Raw genomic sequence first — 18,334 nt, 5'->3', positions numbered from 1 at the left:
TCTGCTTCTCCCTGCCTCAGACAAGCCCAAAGGCTGTGTAGCTCAGATATATTTCCCTAACCAAGACTGAGATAACCTTTTGAGAAAGAACACACTGTGCGTCTTGCTGATGAGGGTCTTCTTTCGATTTAGCTGTCGACGTCAAAAGCCATTAGTTTCATATCACCTACAGGTAACTGCCAAAATTAAGGAAACACCAACATAGTGTCTTAATAGGGCATTGGGTAACTGAGCTACTAGAACAGCTTCAATATAACAACATTCTTCCACGAGAAATTCCATAATTTGGTGTTTTGTTGATGGTGTTGGAAAATGCTGTCTCAGGCGCCACTCTATAATCTCCCATATATATGAACCTAAGCATGGGATGTTAATTGCATAATTAACTAATCGAACCACACCTGTGTTGAAGCACCTGTTTTCAATATACTTTGTATCCCTCATTTACTCAAGTGCTTCCTTTATTTTGGCACTTACCTGTACATTGCTGCATTACTCAGGTAATCTAGATTGAAATAATAGCTATACTGTTCTAACCTTCATCAAAATACACAATACACATTCATGACAAGTCAATCTTTACTGGCCTTGAAACGTTCCTTAGGTGATGAGGAAGACCACTGTCTAGTCAGAAACTGTCCACCTGATCAAACTAAAGACCTGTATTTTCTCACAAAAAGAAATCAAGCACATTGTGCTACGCTATTTAATATGGCATGGTTTCCATGGGAACCAAAACAATCTCAGCATGAAAGAAGGCCTTAAAGAACAGCAACTAGCTGGGATCTCTCAAGCTGTTTTCAATCAGCAGCACACTGGATCACTTTTAAGGTGAGATAAATAAGGTAGAAGCTACGGGAAAACTATAAAGCATCTGCACATATAAAACAGATAGACCAGAGCCACAGACCACAGTGCTGTAAGTAATAGATGCTCAGGGAATGTCAAGACTTCAAAAAATCTTTCCTTGGATTTATTCTGGCCGTTTTGTCAATCTACAAATCGAGTTTCAGCTGTCAACACTTATGTGTAAATCACATACTGCATTGATGAATTCAAATACTTACCTGAAATATTAATCTAGGCTACTTTAAGGCCCTATGAACACATCATGAAATAACAAAATTTTGGGGAAAGTGCCTGATGACAGCTGTCAATTTGTGTAGCTAAAATCCTACAGTTGTATAGTTAAAATCCTAAAACTTTAACCACATGTCACTGGTGTTGCGAGCCCAAACATGGTCTTTCTATTCGGTTGAGTTATTGACTTGACTTCTCCTCTGATGATGGTGGAAACATCCTGCTTGAACCTAAACAACAACATTTCCTATGGCTATGTCATAACAGATGATGACAGGGCCCATCATACCTCCTGCTGTCGCCTTCAGCGTTGGAAAATCTCATTAGGCTTCTCTTACGCAATAATTTGCATAATCCCTTCCCATATTTTGCGGCTTCAGACACTCAATCATCCGTAATTACATATACATCAAGGTTGGCACCACAGCGATTCGAATCAATGACTTGTATTGTTACTAAATACCACTGTGTGCATTCAGTAAATCAAAAGCTTTGTTGAACTCTGCTGTGATTTATTTGGCAGGTGGGATGGCGTGTTTTCCCCCTAACAGAGAGGGTCCTGGTGCAGCTTGATCTGGGAGCAGATGACCTCTGTGCTGGCGTCACTCTGGCCTGATCTAGTGGTTTACAGCAGAGGCGCTGCAGGGGTGGGTTGATGTACGGCTGATCTATGTGAGTGGGGGAGAACCAAAGTTCAGGCAACTCAGGCCCATGAGTGCACTTCAAAGTTCTCCCCAGCTCCCTTTCAAGTTTGAAAGTGAAGAGAACGCGCTTTGATTATCAATGTGGATGTTCTGCTTTAGAATTAGTCCTAAAGTGGGAAAGAAAACATTGAAATGGTGGATAATGGACTCGGTAATGTGAAGACTTCATTGGAAATGTTTAAAGATGAGCTGCTTGGGGAAAAGGCCTTCATGAAGACAGACAGCCCACTGGGCACAGACGTCAATTTAACGTCTATTCCACGTTGGTTCAACGTCATGTCATTGAAATGACGTGGAAACAACATTGATTCAACCAATGTGTGCCCAGTGGGAGGGCCTTCATTTCACTACTAAACTGCTCGGGTTTTTAAGAAATGCTTCCTACAGCACCTTGACTGACATGATTTAACTCCCAAGTTGATACACATTTGGTTGAGTTTTGATCCAAAGTATGAATCAAATTACTTTGACAAAACTGGAACATGTTCTACAATGATCAAGGATGAGGACACACAACTTGAACAGCTATAGTAGTATGCTACAATCCTCCGCAAAGAATATAACCTAAGCAGGAAGCCAGATACTTGTTCATCGCCAGAATCCCACTCTGTGAAAGCTTTTACAAGAAACCTCTCTAAAGATGCCTTATGGGGGCAGCCTTCTGACAGCTGTTAGCTCGAGCCGTTGGTGTTTTACATTTTCTTTGGCACCATATACATTTCTTCCCACCAATCAATATTCATAAGGTGTAGGAGAGGACTTAACTACTACTGAACATTGTTTTCATCATCAACTAGCTACCATCATTAATAATCAGACAAGAGTGACAGGTACATATGGGTTGACAAATCACAAGAACAGAACCGTCAAAGTGGAGGGTGTTAAATGGCTCTGTTTATGTAAGCCAGTTCAGTGCTATTGTGCTATACACTTAGTACCCACCAAGTGTACCAATTAGCACATTAGCCAAACCCTAGGTAAAGTAATTGCTGCATGTTTTCATTAGAGCCCCAGGAAGTCATTACTGGTTTATCTGAGCAGTTCCACTGTAAATGATTCAAAACATATCCTGATCACATCAAACCAGCACATCACCATCATAACCTATTATCTCGCCCTGTTCCGACTCACTGCACTTAGAGACATTGGAGGGGGAAAGAGAATCAGTGGAAACAACAGGCACAGGGACCGCACTGGGCTAGAGACAATCTCAATGCAGTCCCATTATCATACAGGCTGCGGAGGTTAAATTGGCTTAATTGTTTTGCAGATGGAACACGCCCAGCATGTTTGTTAAAATGGATAATAGCGTGTCATATTCCACATATTTGCCCTACCCCGCTCTGTGAGCCTGACCAGGCCAAGTGATATCACAGAGTCAGCAAGAGGTGGCAGCATGAAAACATGTAGCCTCCTCAGACATCCATAAAACATACAGTACAGTAGATATATTCACAAAGCTATGCGCAGTAGCAACACATTGAAACAATTCATAATTTCAATAAAGCCTGGTATCCACCTCAGGAGAAGTGCATGAGGATTACTGTAGCAGTGAATAATGTGAGGCAACACTAAGCCCTGTGTGCTGCTGAGGGAAGGAGGCTGTGTGATGACAGGACCAGTGGTCTGGGGAGCTGGATCCCGATCTCTCCCCAGAGAGGCTGAGTTACAGCTGTCACTCATACAGCTCTCCGCTATTGTGAGTTGCCACTTAATCCCCATGGGTACGGTGACAGGTTGAGTATGCTGGCAAAGTAACCCACGCATGCACTCACACAGACAGAAACATACACAGACACTGTTCACACACACACATGTACATGAGCGCATGTACGCACACACTGTCTCAAACTTTCACATTGATCTGCTGTATTGTCCAGAGGAGTATAGGGAGAATCTAAGTGAGGCTGGGCAGATAAAGAACCACTGGGGAAGGATTAGGAGCAGGCTAATTATGAAGTCAGCATACAGTACTGCCCCACCACCACTAACAGGTTCAGGGTTCAGATCAGCCTCCTGACATTACAGTGTCAATCCACCCTGAACCATACACTACACAGCGCTAACCCCTTCACAACCCCACCTCATAGCAGGCCACACTGCTGTGAGGTTAGCTCAGGTCAGACTCTGCTAGACAGGTTCAACCCCTGCAGATAAACTGATTGCATGACATTTTTGTTCCACATTAGGTAGAAACAAAGTGATGGTGAGACATTAGAAGACATGTAGTGTCATATAGATATACAGCAGTAAATCAGGATTCATAATCATGAATAAACAGCAACAATGATTAAACCAAAGATTGCTGACAAACGTTTGTCTCACATAACAAAAAAGGGCTTATGCAGTCACTGGTAACCTGAGTAGAATCTATTCCATCAGAGTATCCAGTCAGATGGTATTTAAATGTCTGTCCAGTTGAAGGTTATGTAATTAGGCTGTAGAGTGCTTGACTGCTTCATCCATGAGAGTGAAAGGAGACCTCTCATCTCTGGGGGACAGGGTAATACATCATCATTTAGCTGCAGGCTGCGGTCTGGCCATGAGAGGTGGAGTTGGATGACAGAGCAACACAACTAGTGGAAAGGATCCTCACCCTGATGAACCCAACGTGACTGTATCAAAACCTCTGTTTACCAACGGGTACAGCAGTGAGCACGCTGCAAGCACAGGGAAGTTTCTCTCAACAGACAGGAAAGGAATGTTAAGTATTATGCGACAGAAAAAAACGATGATGAATAATTCATTCTTTATCCCAAAGCCCAGATCTGGGAGACAAGCTGTCTCTCTGACTTTCCTTCTGGTGTTGTTGTTGTTTGCAGACGCGGGGAGATAATAATGTGGATGATGGGTTTACATTTCATATTATCACAAAGCACTAAATGACACACAGAGACAATTGATCATGGCATGTTTGCATGCGCAATGTAAGCTTTTCAATAGTAACCTTCAAAAGTCAAAGTCACTGGCTTTACTACTCATATCTCCTGAGCCACAAGCTGAATAAATGATATAATTTCTACATCCCATAGGTCCTATAGGAAATACAGGTACATCCCATAGGGCCTATAGGAAATACAGGTACATCCCATAGGTCCTATAGGAAATACAGGTACATCCCATAGGTCCTATAGGAAATACAGGTACATCCCATAGGTCCTATAGGAAATACAGGTACATCCCATAGGTCTTTTCACTGGCTGTATAGGAGAGTGGGAAAAGGTCAATTTCAGTAGAGCTTAAAGCTCAAGCAAATTAAAGGGTTCTAGTGTACTTGACAATATTTGGAAAGATGCATACATTATTCATGTGTGATTCACATCTCTTCTCCCTCTGTGATGATGTTTAGAAAACAGGCCACTGGGATGACACAGAAAAATACATGTTTTTTATGCTTGAACTGCCACAGAAAACACCTCTCTCTCATGTGTATGTGTTCTCTGTGGAAGACTACCATGCTATCTGTGCACTCATCTCATTCCAAGCGTTACTAGACAAGCATTCTGTTTCTCTTCCCCACCCCATCTCCCCCCTTTTAACAATATATTGCCCTTGGAATGTTGCAGGTGCACTGTGATATTACAACTATAAAGCCATTTAAATATTACAATTGGTGCTACAATACTATTGTGTATTTCTACAAAAAGCCATTTTGCTTGGTTGACATTCTATTTGCACACTGATACATGTTTGTGAGAGGAACACCACCAAGCCATTGGTGTTCTTATAGTACCACACATGTATTAACAGTTTACTACAGTTTCTTCTGCTCGTCGTCTACAGTACATTTCAAACAAACATATTGCATTTCTTCAAAGTACAAAACCGGAGGAAAGGTGTTCTTGTTTGTTGTCAAGACACCAAGTGTAAGGGGGATAAATGCAGGAGTCTGGCTGAGTGGTCCGCTTTGCTTGCCTCTTGTCATAATTATACTTTTCTTATTCACTTTCTATAGACCCCTAAAGAGATTGATGATTATACCTTTAATTCAACTTCTTTACCCCCCACACTGTTTACAATGTGATTTGGCACATTTATAACACCGGAGTATCCTTATTATCGATAATGATGTATTTTGGAGTAAAACTTAGTGGCTACCTGAGGTGCTATGAAAAATATTAATTTTCTTTGCTTTGAGGTAATGGCACCCATAAAAAAACAACTAGAGGGTGGTCCACTTCAAGCTATTCACATACAGTACCTTAACAACTGTACATAAAGTAACTGCCAAAATAATTGACACACTTGAGGGATACACATTATATTGAAAGCAGGTGCTTCCACACAGTTGTGGTTCCTTAGTTAATTAAGCAATTAAAACATTGCTTCATGCTTAGGGTATATCTATACAAATTCTGGGCAGCCCATTATTTTGGCTACCATGGCTATGCCCCCATAGGATGTCAATGCCTCCATCCACAGGGCATGAGTGGTCACTGAATGGTTTGATGAGCATGAAAACAATGTAAACCATATGCCATGGCCGTCTCAGTCACCAGATGTCAACCCAATCCAACACTTATGGGAGATTCTGGAGCAGCGCCTGAGACAGCATTTTCCACCACCATCAACAAAACACCAAATTATGGAATTTCTCGTGGAAGAATGGTATCGCATCTCCCCAGTTCCAGACACTTATACCAATGTGCATTGAAGATGTTCTGGTTCGTGGTGGCCCTATTAAGACACTTTATGTTGGTGTTTCCTTTATTTTGGCAGTTACCTTTATTAATATCCAACCAATGACCAGTTTTAGTGAACTAGTTTTGACCAGAAACATGTGATAGAGACTATAGTCTTTAAAATGTGCCTCCATGGAGACCATATAATGATGTATAACAGGCTGAGTATGTCAGTCCATGACCTTACATTCAGTCTCTAAATAACAGGGAATATTGAGTAACTCTGACGGGAGTAAACTCTCCTACCTTTGTCAGTGGGATTGTTGCAATCTCTCCTGCTTTCTCTGACCTGTAAGAAGAAAAAACAGAATTGAGATTTGTCATGAATAATATCTCCACTCAAATGATCAGTCAAAAAGTTTCCAGACACTTGTCATTGGTTCAGTTGTGCACTAATCCCTATGTTTCCTTATGTGTATCGACAGCTGTGCTATGAAATAAAACTCTTAAAAATCCAAAATAAATATAATTGCAGGAAAGAATGGCATTGGTGTTGACGTGTTACAGCCTTCATATTGCTTGCACAGGAGAATAAGGCATTGAAGAGTGTGGTGTAAAACAGCAGTAACCAGTGCTGCTCTACTCCCTTTTCCTCTGCAAACAATTATTTTGTGCATTGTCCCCACATAATTGCGCTCCCAGGATGAGGAGGCTGATTCCTCTTTACAGTTGGCTGCACACATCTGCATCCCTTGAAACAAACTGCCAGACAGTTGCAGTGGCAGAGCTACTGATTAGTGGTTCACCTTTGGGAGAAATGGGCACAAAGCATCCGTCTGTCTAATGAATCGGCTGATAAAATAGATCAAAAGCTCATCTGAAGGTTGTCCTAGATATACTTTTGTCTATTGCTTTGGTGATTTCTGTGGATTTCAATTAGTTACAAACTAAAACAGATACTTCAGGGTGGGCTACATGTATTAAGATAATACGTGGGAGCTCCAACATCATTAGGCTTTGTATGGCTTCTAAGGACTCGCTTTTAGCAGGCTGGATTTTCATCAGTTGAATCAGGCTAATGTGTCTCCTGTTATGGAGTAGTAGGTACAACATCTCACTTGTAGTTTTGCACACAGTCACAGGAAGTGTCAAGCTGCCCATAGCGATTGTGTGGGGTGATTCTCCATTCACTTTTTCACATGTTAAGTTTCATAAAGTCTTCGCCTCTGGCTATCCGCTTTGTGTCTTTGAAATGCAAATAGATTTTCTTGGTAGCCAGAAGGCCATATTCTCAGGGATGTATCTTTATTTGGAGCAGTTACAGTACGCACAAAATATTTCTAACAGTAGGTTGCAGGCTATTTAAATCACTGGGGAGATTATGTTGAGAAGAAACTAGAAACATTGGTCTAAATATAACAAATTCAATACAATATGTGGTAAAACTATGAATTACTGTGCTTTTATTGTAATTGTAGTCCATTTTTCTTAGCAGCTATGTCAAAGGTAAGGAGTGCTATATGGCCACTGTCAATTGTTGAGGACTGTACATTTCTACTGAATAGGTCTTAGTCACACACACAATCCCTCCACCCATTTATTAGCCGTGTCAGCTAAAGTATGTGTCTCTTTTAGATTAAATTGAAGAGAAAATCCTAAGTTTCTCTCAGTGAGATGCTTAAAACATTTAACTAGGGCTCTTGTGAGCGAGACAGGTAATACACTACATGACCAATAGTATGTGGACACCTGCTCGTCGCACAGCTCATTTCAAAATCATGGGCATTAATATGGAGTTGGTCCCCCCTTTCCTGCTACAACAGCCTCCACTCTTCTGGGAAGGCTTTCCACTAGATGTTGGAACATTGTGGCAGAGGCTTGCTTCCATTCACCCACAAGAGCATTAGTAGGGCACTGATGTTGGGCTATTAGGCCTGAATTGCAGTCGGCGTTCCAATTCATCCCAAATGTTTTTGATGGGGTTGAGGTCAGGGCTCTGTGCATGCCAGTCAAGTTCTTCCACACCGATCTCGACAAACCATTTCTATATGGACCTCGCTTTGTGCATGTGGGCATTGTCATGCTGAAACAGGAAACGGCATTCCTCAAACTGTTGCCACAAAGTTGGAAGCACAGAATAGTCTAGAATGTCATTGGACGCTGTAGCGCTAAGATTACCCTTCATTGGAACTATGGAAAAACCCATTTCATGACGCTCCAGACGAACAGTTCTTGTGCTGAGGTTGCAACCGAGGACAGAAAATGTTTACGCGCTGCGCGCTTCAGCACTCGTCAGTCCCATTCTGTGAGCTTGTGGGCCTACGACTTCGCGGCTGAGCTCTTGTTGCTCCTAGACGTTTCCACTTCACAATAACAGCACTTAGAGTTGACAGGGGAAGCTCAAGCAGGGCAGAAATTTGATGAACTGACTTGTTGGAAAGGTGGCATCCTGTGAAGGTGCCACGTTGAAAGTCACTGAGCTCTTCAGTAAGGCCATTCTACTGTCAATATTTGTCTATGGAGATTGCATGACTGTGTGCTCGATTTTATACCTGTCAGCAATGGGTGTGACTGAAATAGCAGAATCCACTAATTTGAAGGGGTGTCCACATACTTTTGTATATATAGTGTACTTAGGATATGATGACATCCTCCATGACTTCCTGTGACTCCGGTGCAAATGAATTTCTCCGGCTTTAATTATTTCTTTCTCAGGACGCCTCTGGAGCCGCTGTCTCTCTCGCCCCGGATTGTGTGAAACGTTCCGTGTCTGACCTCCAATTTTCAAATCGTTCCACAGCTTTGCTAAGAAATTGGATGGCCCACATTTTCAATCGAGCCCAGATACCCTCGTGGTTTTGTCCCCCAAGTCTTTGTCAAATTTTCTGTGGAATAAGCAAAACCAAATGTGGGCGCACTTCTGCTGACAGAAACAATCAGTGTTTGGGCCTTAATAAGCAGGCTGGGTATGTCAACAACAGTGGATATTTAGTTCTGCCTACGCTATCATAAAGCCATGTCTGTCTGCCGAGTCCCAGCCTCATGAGCTACTGCAGTTCTGCACTTCAAGAGCTGAGTACAACAATCACTCCATGACCTTGAAGTAGAAAAACAATTTGGGTGAAGATGTGGGGATGTAATCCTTTCAAATCCCTCTGCAAAGGTAAGTAAATCCTGCTAAACATTCTCTCCCCATCAGGGAAGCCTTTCTCTTCATTACCCTCCTAGAGGCAGGATGATGTGAGGCTAAGGGTAGGGGGTGTTGGAGACATGGTAGCAGAGAGGGATGGCAGATTTAGGGCTAAGGGTTGAAATTTCGTCAAAACACTGTCCAAGCTGTCAGGGAAAAACACACAATACAACAAACAGGCCTGGATTTAACTACTACTGTACTTATGCTTTAAAGCCACTCATAAACACAGATACACACCATATGACATGCTGTTGATTTGTAACAAACAGCTGGATCTTTAATATTGCCACTGAGATGTCAAGGACAATCAAAACAACATTTGGATCACCGCTACCTCCACACATACACACAGGGAAAAGTGCATCTGCTTGGTAAATATAGACAGTTATGATTCCAGTTGTTTTATTGCGTGTTCTCCATGTGCTAGCAGACTGTTTGCATGGTGTAAGAATAGCTGATCCTCATTACAGTGATTGGCAGACACTGGCCTTTAGGGGGCACTGTTGCTCTCTGTAAGCACAAATACCAACATGCTACAGAGCATAAGACACCTGTCAATAGCATTCAGAGCCATTTTGAGCAAAAATACAAACAAAACTTTTCAAATGGATGACTGATGAACAATACATTTGAGTGAGAAATAAATTAAATAAATGTCAAGTTATTATATTGAAAATAACAGTTTTGCAAGTCAACATGATCCAAATGGCAGAATACCATACAGGTGGGGTTCCTGTTAAAACCTCCCTTTACAACTGAATTGATACAACTGATTTTATACTATTGACATGTTTGTGAGTGTTTACGTATAAGTGGCCCTGTCTTTGACCTATGCATGACCTATGCATAAATAGACAGTAGCGATATCATGACTTCAAACAATACTCTTGAGCCACTTTGCTTTACATTAACTTTACCAGACAAGCAGTGCTCTATACATGTAAATCCCTTCTCTTTACCAATTGACTGCTAGTTTTAAGTAAGTACAAGCTGCTTGCATGTTACAGCATTGGTGTGTGGATTGGTTGTGAGAATTCCCCTACTTTGAATGTAATGTTGTTGGGGACTTTCCACCAGAGCATTGACAGTCAGTGGAAATGAAGCAGGACTGGAGGGGAATACATTTCCTCATTATCTTTTACCTCTGAGGCAAACCCTGACACTTGGTCTCCAACCAACCCCAGGGGTCTGCTATTCCCCAACCTTACACAAACAACACTGAATAATTAATCTTAATCTTGCCTGATATATAATACATCCAGCCATCTGCCCACATGCTCTCATATATAGATGAAAGCAGGACTTAAGAATATAAATACATACAACCCTGTATGGATTGTAAAATGGCTTGAGTGTCAGAGAGCTGGCTGAATCATCGAGCCTGAGGAACTAGAAGAAGTCGACTGGGCACATCACATCTTATGCCTTCAACCATGAAGAGAGGAAGAATACAGAAACAAAAACATTCTGTGTACACTCTCTTTCTGCTTAACTTGTTTTCATTGCCTAATTCATGTCTTGGTGCAAACTGCCACAAACCCAGGCCTGGCCACACAAGTTACCAGGGGAGAAAATGCACCAAGACTATGCAGTATTAAACTATCATCACAGTTTCCATGGAAATCAAATTAAAATTAAAAAAAGGATATAAAAAGCAAGGAAGACCAAGGCACTTTTCATACAATTAAAATGCCTTTATTTGTATTGCAATTTCAATGGAACAAAGATTTTAAAACTCAATTTGGCAGCATGGCCTTCATCTGAAATACAGAGTTTTAAAATCTTTGTTCCATTGAACATGCCCATACAAATAAAGGCATTTTAATTAAATGAAGGGTGTCTTGGTCCTCCTTTCCTTTTGATGACCAATTTAACCCTTTTACCAAAGAGCTCCTTCTATCTACAAAAATCTACTGTGTACCCTAGAAGTGTTCCCTTCAAAATAAAATAAAAGTAATACACTTGGAAGAATTGTTTCGTAATTTCATAATATTTCAGAAATCAAGAACCATTGACAATCTTTTTATAGTGAAAGAAGCAAAGGGATGCTCGTCAAAGGCTCTAATAGCACGTTAGAGAATGTAATAAAGTAGTGTGTGAACGGTGAAACAGATGCTGCTATTTGTATTTAACCAACTTTCCTTAGAGAGGCTGGTAAGTGGTACTATACACTACACCACACAGGGACACACTATTATATTCTGAACAAAAATATAAAGCAACATGTAAAGTGTTGGTCCCATGTTTCATGAGCTGAAATAAAAGATCCCAGAAATGTTCCATATACACAAAAGCTTAAATGTTGTGCACAAATGTGTTTAAATCCCTGTTAGTGAGTATTTCTCCTTTGCCAAGATAATCCATCCGCATATCAAGAAGCTGATTAAACAGCATGATCATTACACAGGTGCACCTTGTGCTGGTTGACAATAAAAGGCCACTCTAAAATGTGCAGTTATGTCACACAACACAATGCCACAGAGGTCTCAAGTTTTGAGGGAGCATGCAATTGGCATGTTGACTGCAGGAATCTCCACCAGAGCTGTTGCCAGATAATTTAATGCTAATTTATCTACCATAAGCCGCCTACAATGTCTTTTTTCAGAATCTGGTAGGTCCAGCCGGCCTCGCAACCGCAGACCACATGTAACCATGTCAGCCCAGGACCTCCACATCCGGAATTTCTGCACAAACTGTCAGAAACGTGTCAGTGAAGCTCATTTGCGTGCTCGTCGTCCTCACTACTTCAGTGGGCAAATGCTCAACTTTGATGGCCACTGGCATGCTGGAGAAGTGTGTTAAATCCCGCTTTCAACTGTACAAAGCAGATGGCAGAATGAGTGTAAGGCGTCGTGTGGGCGAGCGGTTTGCTGAGGTAAACGTTGTGAACAGAGTGCCCCATGGTGGAGGTGCGGTTATGGTATGGGCAGGCATAAGCTACGGACAACAAACACAATTGCATTTTATCGATGCACCTAATTAATTTATTACACTTGACTGATTTCCTTATATGAACTGTAACTCTTTGAAGTTATTGGGTCTGTGAGAGAATCTGCAGAAAAGAGTGTATGAAATAGAGTACTGTACGCACTCCTCCAGGGAGATGTTAGAGTAGACCATGGTGTAGGCTGTTGGAGAGGACTCAGAGACGACACCACTGGTAGTGTTCACCACACCTTCCTCCATAACCCTCTGAACTGACATCTGGGGGACGATCTCCAAAACAGCCCAGCACCTGATAGAGAGAGAGAAAGAGGAGGAGATAATAAAACAATGAGAGTAATATAGATATAGAGAGACAGACATTGAGAGAGTATTAATTGGGTATTTTCCGTCTCTTTCATGTTGGTTGACAAGTGTACTGTGTGACATCTCAACATACAGTATTATTTCTGTCCTCAAATGAAAACAAACGAGTCGACAATATGTAACACAGGAAATAGAGTACAAAGCCAAATTGCTTTCTATTACATATAAATGGTCCTTACACCAGAGACATATTGAAAGAATTCTAATATAAAACATATACAGTGCATTTGGAAAGTATTCAGACACCTTGACTTTTTCAACATTTTGATACGTTACAGCCTTATTCTAAAATTGATGATATTATTTCCCCTCATCAATCTACACAAAATACCCCATAATGACAAAGCAAAAACAGTTTTTTAAAGATTTTTTTGCAAATGTATTAAAAATTAAAAACGGAAATATGACATTTACATAAGTATTCAGACCCTTTACTCAGTACTATGTTGAAGCACCTTTGGCAGCGATTACAACCTTGAGTCTTCTTGGGTATGACGCTATAAGCTTGGCACACCTGTATCTGGGGAGTTTCTCCCATTCTTTTCTGCAAATCCTCTCAAGCTCTTTGATCAATGGAAACAAAGGGTCTTTATACTTATGTAAATAAGGTATCTGTTTTTTATTTATAATATATTTGCAAAAATATAAAAAACCTGTTTTCGCTTTGTCATTATGGGGTATTTTCTGTAGATTGATGAGGGGGAAAAAGTATTTAATCAATTTTAGAATAGGGCTGTAATATAACAACATGTGAAAAAGGGAAGGAGTCTGAATACTTTCCGAATGCACTGTATCATGTAACTCTATATCCTTGCACCGACACAGCACCATGACAACCCTGTTGTCTAAAGACTGGGGATGCATTGCTTGTTTGCTTGTTTGTACATCTCACTGTTTAACAGAATCATGTACAGTCTGCCACTGACTACACAGAACATTGGATCCACTAGTGACAAGAAGCAACTGAACAGGTAATTCACATTTCCTACAAACACAGAATCTATACCTTGAGTGTGTGTCTCCGCTGTATACTGTCTTGGACAGAATATCTGACAAAACTACTAGATTCAGAGTCAGCCATCTGTCACAAGCTTTCTCCTTTTTCTCAACTGGTTAGACACTATGGATATACAGTAGGTATGATACGCCTCAGCAAAGGCATATACTGTATGTAGCAGCTGACAAGTATACTGTGTACAGTAGTTACATTTGATGGGTACATGTTCGCTTTTCATGTGGTTAAGGAAGTTTCACTACTTCAATCTATGTGCTTTAATTGAATTCCTCCAACATGTGTGCATGTGTCTGTGTCATCATGCATTCTATTTTGTTCTAAAGACATATTTCACCCTTCAGTAGACTTCAACCCAGGCGGTGCAAGCCTGTCAGTCTACTGACATGGTGAACAAATCAAAGATAACTAAATTTCTCTAGATAAATGGACCATATACTGTATTACCTGTGTGGTACGGAGGCCATTTTCGGCACAGAAGATTATCTAGCTACAGATCTAGATTTTACCTAGAAATTTGAGATAGTAACGGGTCAATGCCTTGTGTCATTCATTCTGCAGCCTAGCTGTGATAGAATAGACCACCAAACAGGGTCTACCGCTCTCTCTCTAGTGCCCCCCCTCTCGCCATCAGTGATAAATGTTGTAGCATTCTCAGTCCAAATTGAGGGAAAATCAAGCCCTGTTGACTATCTGTTGGATAGGCCAACATGCTTTTGTGAAGCCAAATTCCCAACACGTTTATTGAACTAGGGGTGAGTGAGGAGGTTTCAAGGAAAGGATCAGCACAGGAATCAATACAGTCACACAGAAGTATATTCCCAGATTTTGGGGAGGAACTCTCTGAAAAGTATGTGTGGCAGAAACAATGTCACTAAAGTTGGAATCGGATGGAGATTGCAGTTGCCATCATTACTGAAAATAAATAAAAAAATGTCACTGAATTCAATGTCAGTGAGGGCAAATGAAATAACTTTCGCCACTAAATACAAAAAAGTGCAACAACAACAGGGTTTTTGACAGCTCAGCTTACCACAGAACCCCCCCTACCCCCTTTGTAGGGCTAAGGATGAATAGTTATTGAAAATTGTGAGAAACAAATAGGATATGTTTTTCAGTGACTATTCATGCTTAGCCCTACCAATCAGGTGCGCTCCAGCTGTCCTTCTCATGCGCACTCCTCATGCATTGATAGAATAAACGTTTTTATTCTCTTCACAAATGGCAAACTCATCAGGCGTATCACATTTCCTTGGCTTGACACAAGGCAATTAACCCCCAGAATCATAAAGATAAACATTTTTAACCACTAATCTGTCAATAAAATATTATGTGAGAATCTGATCCACCAAGTCAATTGATTAAAGGTTAAATACGCAGAAATCACAAAAATTTGAATAGTTAGCCTAATTTCAAAACAAGCAATGTTTAGTGCAGAGAATCATTGTACTATCTAAACTGCTGCGAAATATGTTTTCAATAACCCAAAATATTATATTTTCAGGTGTTTGAAAATGGTGTACACAACCGTAAGTAAAAGACGCAAAAACAAAAGTTAGTCTAAGATCTACCACTTCTTAGACTTGCATTCAATGAGGATGATAGATCTATAACAGAGACTTCTATGTGAATTTGGTTGGGTCACCCCAAAAATTACATATTGCAGTTTTAAGGCATAATTCTAATGATGTTATACATAATTTTCAAACATTCAGTCACTGTTGATATTCTGCTAACATTATAAAAGCAATATGAACTAGAGGAGACAATGGCCTGTGCGTAAAATATTATTTATTTATTTTTCAGGTCATCCAGGTCATCGTCCTACCCGTCTCTCTTGTAACTTCTCCCAGGCTAACACCCACGACTAGCTAGCATGATACTTGAAACCTGTGCTGTCATTTAGTCACTAGATGGGTTAAGAAAATGACATACCGTATGTTTGGAACCTTAAACAACTAAACACAACTCTACAACTGAAAAACACTTCAGGGTCTGTTTTTTTATTATAACTTACATCACTTAAAACTACCTTTAGTTGATAACTTGATGAAACATGGTCGGACTGGGATGTTTTTTGCAGGGAGCTCGTCCTCCTCATTAGGAACATGCTGACTTCACTACGTCATTCTAGCTTCTGTCTTATCTGAGAAAATGGGCGTTACTTTCGCCCCGTGTTACTTTCGTCCCGGCTCTCCCCTAAATGTTTGTCTTTAAACCCTGTGTCAGCCGAGCTCCCTGACACGACCTGCAGATCAATGCTATCTAAAATGTGAGGGGAAATATCGCAGTGATAACCTTTCCATGGTCAGAAATGATTACAAGTCCAATTCATTCTAATGACTCCAGTCCTGCCTCCTAATGGGCCCTTTAACTGTGGAGGGCCTTGTAGTGGTACATTGTGAAATGCCCTCTTACATCTATCAGTGTGTCACTTCTCAAACATACCCAGATTTATAGACATGTTTAATGGAAATGTGTGGTTCTTTGATGGCTTAGGGACTGTTTATCAGAGGTTCACTGCTTGACTGTTGGAGCCGTGCTCTCTAGATGTACTCTAGGTGACAAAGGGGGGGGGGGTCACATTTCAAATCACGCGAGTGGACTGCAATAGCTCATCAGTGGCAGTCTTCGCAGTAGGCGTTCTCCCGTTGATCAATGATTAGTCCACACTTGCCTCTGTGTTCATTAATGAAGTGCCACCGGCGTCGGCTCACACTGCGGCTGGCACGCTGATGACTCAATTATTCGCCACGTACTGTAGGACACCGTCTACCTTAAAGGCCCAGTGTAGTCAAAAATGTGATTTATATATATTTATATATATTATATATTTTCCACACTATGAGGTTGGAATAATACTGTGAAATTGTGAAAAAGATGATAATGACCTTTTAGCTGTTTGAAAAGACCACCTGAAATTTCAGCCTGTTGTGGTGGCGCGACATCAGACAAATAAGAAAGAGAGTTCCAAACTTCTCTGCCAATAACTCAGACCACTCCCAGACAGTCCAAGCAAAATTGTTGTTTGAAACATTGCTATTTTCTAAGTAGATACTTTTGTTTATTTTTTACCGTTTTAATTGAAAACAATCATAGTAAGGTACTTAATTGTTACCCAGAATGTGATTTCATATTGAGAAAAGAATGGCTGCATTGGACCTTTAAGCAAACTTAATCAAAACCAGGGAGCATAAGCCGCATCATTTGTTTGAAATAGTTTTTTGTTGCCTATGAGATGACAAAGGAGCCGAATGCTAGGCGAAGAAAGTGCATTCTACAAGGTGGCTCAAGGCACAGGTCTTATTGCTCATTGGTCTAGGTAAATCAAAGATGGGTAAGCTGGAAGGTACAGATTGGTAAAGAAGATTGATATTACATAAACTGTCTGGAGCCTTAGTGCTAAGTTTAAATCCATGGCAATTAAAACAGTTGATTGCTGTGGTGCAGCTGATCATTCCCTTCAAAACAAATTGCTCTATTACCATCAAATTCACCAGCTTTCCTCATGGCTAATTCACTTTGCTATTTTCCCAGTTAGATATGAACTAATGGGGCTTGGATAGTAGGATGAAGTATCTAAAATAGATAACGAAACTCACAAAGTAGATGCATTACAGAGCTGACTCATGGGAAGTGGTGGCGGTGTAGCTGATGTTTCCCCCATGCTGTAAGTGCAGTAAGTAGACAGTGACAGTGGGCAGGGACAGGGTCTGAGGCAGCAGTGGCTGTGAGGAACACAACACAGTGTAGGGACAGGGTTGGCAGAGGGCCCAGGCTGTGGTAGCTTGGCCTGTGTTGGGAAGCCATGAGCATGGGTTCCCACTGCAGACAGACATAGAGGGCAGGGCGATGACATTAATAAACAACCAACACAACACAGGGCCTGCAGCCTGGATGGCATGGCATATCCCGGGCTCGGCTACAACAGCTGGGAAAGTGTCAACAGACTCATGCCACAGCCCTCCTCTGCCAAAACCCCACACAAATTAACCACTGGTGACACAAACAACTCACCCTAGTCTCATTTTTTTTTTTTTATTAACCCCAAATCATGCATATTTAATAAAAACAGATTAGACAATTAGAGGACAGTTTCCTATTGCTAACCGTGGACATGAAAAAGGAACATTGCTGAGATATAAACAAAAACAATGGGTCTTCTCTCAAAGCAGGGAAAAAGTGTTACTGACATTTGGAGGAACTGAAATGAAAAACAGAAACTGAAATATGCTAAATAAATCATTGGTTGGACACAAGAGGCAGAACACAGGGTATACAAAGAAAGGAATGGACAAGACCTCCAACTGTTGATTTCTGCACTCCAGGGGCAGGGCTGTGGAGATTTATCTGTTAATTTGTTGTGACTATGCTTGAGCAAGCCCAACATAAGACCATTTCTATTTTATTCCAC

General features: G+C 41.0%; 1 protein-coding gene and 1 long non-coding RNA gene across 4 annotated transcripts in view; one reads left to right on the top strand and one right to left on the bottom strand.

Annotated features, from left to right (window-relative positions):
* Nucleotides 1–18,334, bottom strand: part of LOC139541194 (uncharacterized) — a 106,045-nt gene that overhangs the window by 11,168 nt on the left and 76,543 nt on the right. For all 3 annotated transcript variants that reach the window (XM_071345572.1, XM_071345571.1, XM_071345570.1), the window contains 2 exons: nt 12,691–12,834; nt 6,713–6,755 (listed from right to left, as the gene is read on the bottom strand). In XM_071345572.1, coding sequence (XP_071201673.1) covers nt 6,713–6,755; nt 12,691–12,834 — 187 coding nt within the window. The remainder of the gene's footprint in view (nt 1–6,712; nt 6,756–12,690; nt 12,835–18,334) is intronic.
* On the top strand, nt 13,778–15,904 carry LOC139541780 (uncharacterized). The gene is made up of 3 exons (XR_011668410.1): nt 13,778–13,879; nt 15,425–15,449; nt 15,727–15,904. It is a non-coding gene; the product is annotated as an uncharacterized lncRNA (long non-coding RNA).

This window comes from Salvelinus alpinus, chromosome 16, assembly GCF_045679555.1.
Source record: "Salvelinus alpinus chromosome 16, SLU_Salpinus.1, whole genome shotgun sequence".
Lineage (NCBI taxonomy): Eukaryota > Metazoa > Chordata > Actinopteri > Salmoniformes > Salmonidae > Salvelinus > Salvelinus alpinus.
This window is presented reverse-complemented; position numbering and strand designations above follow the sequence as displayed.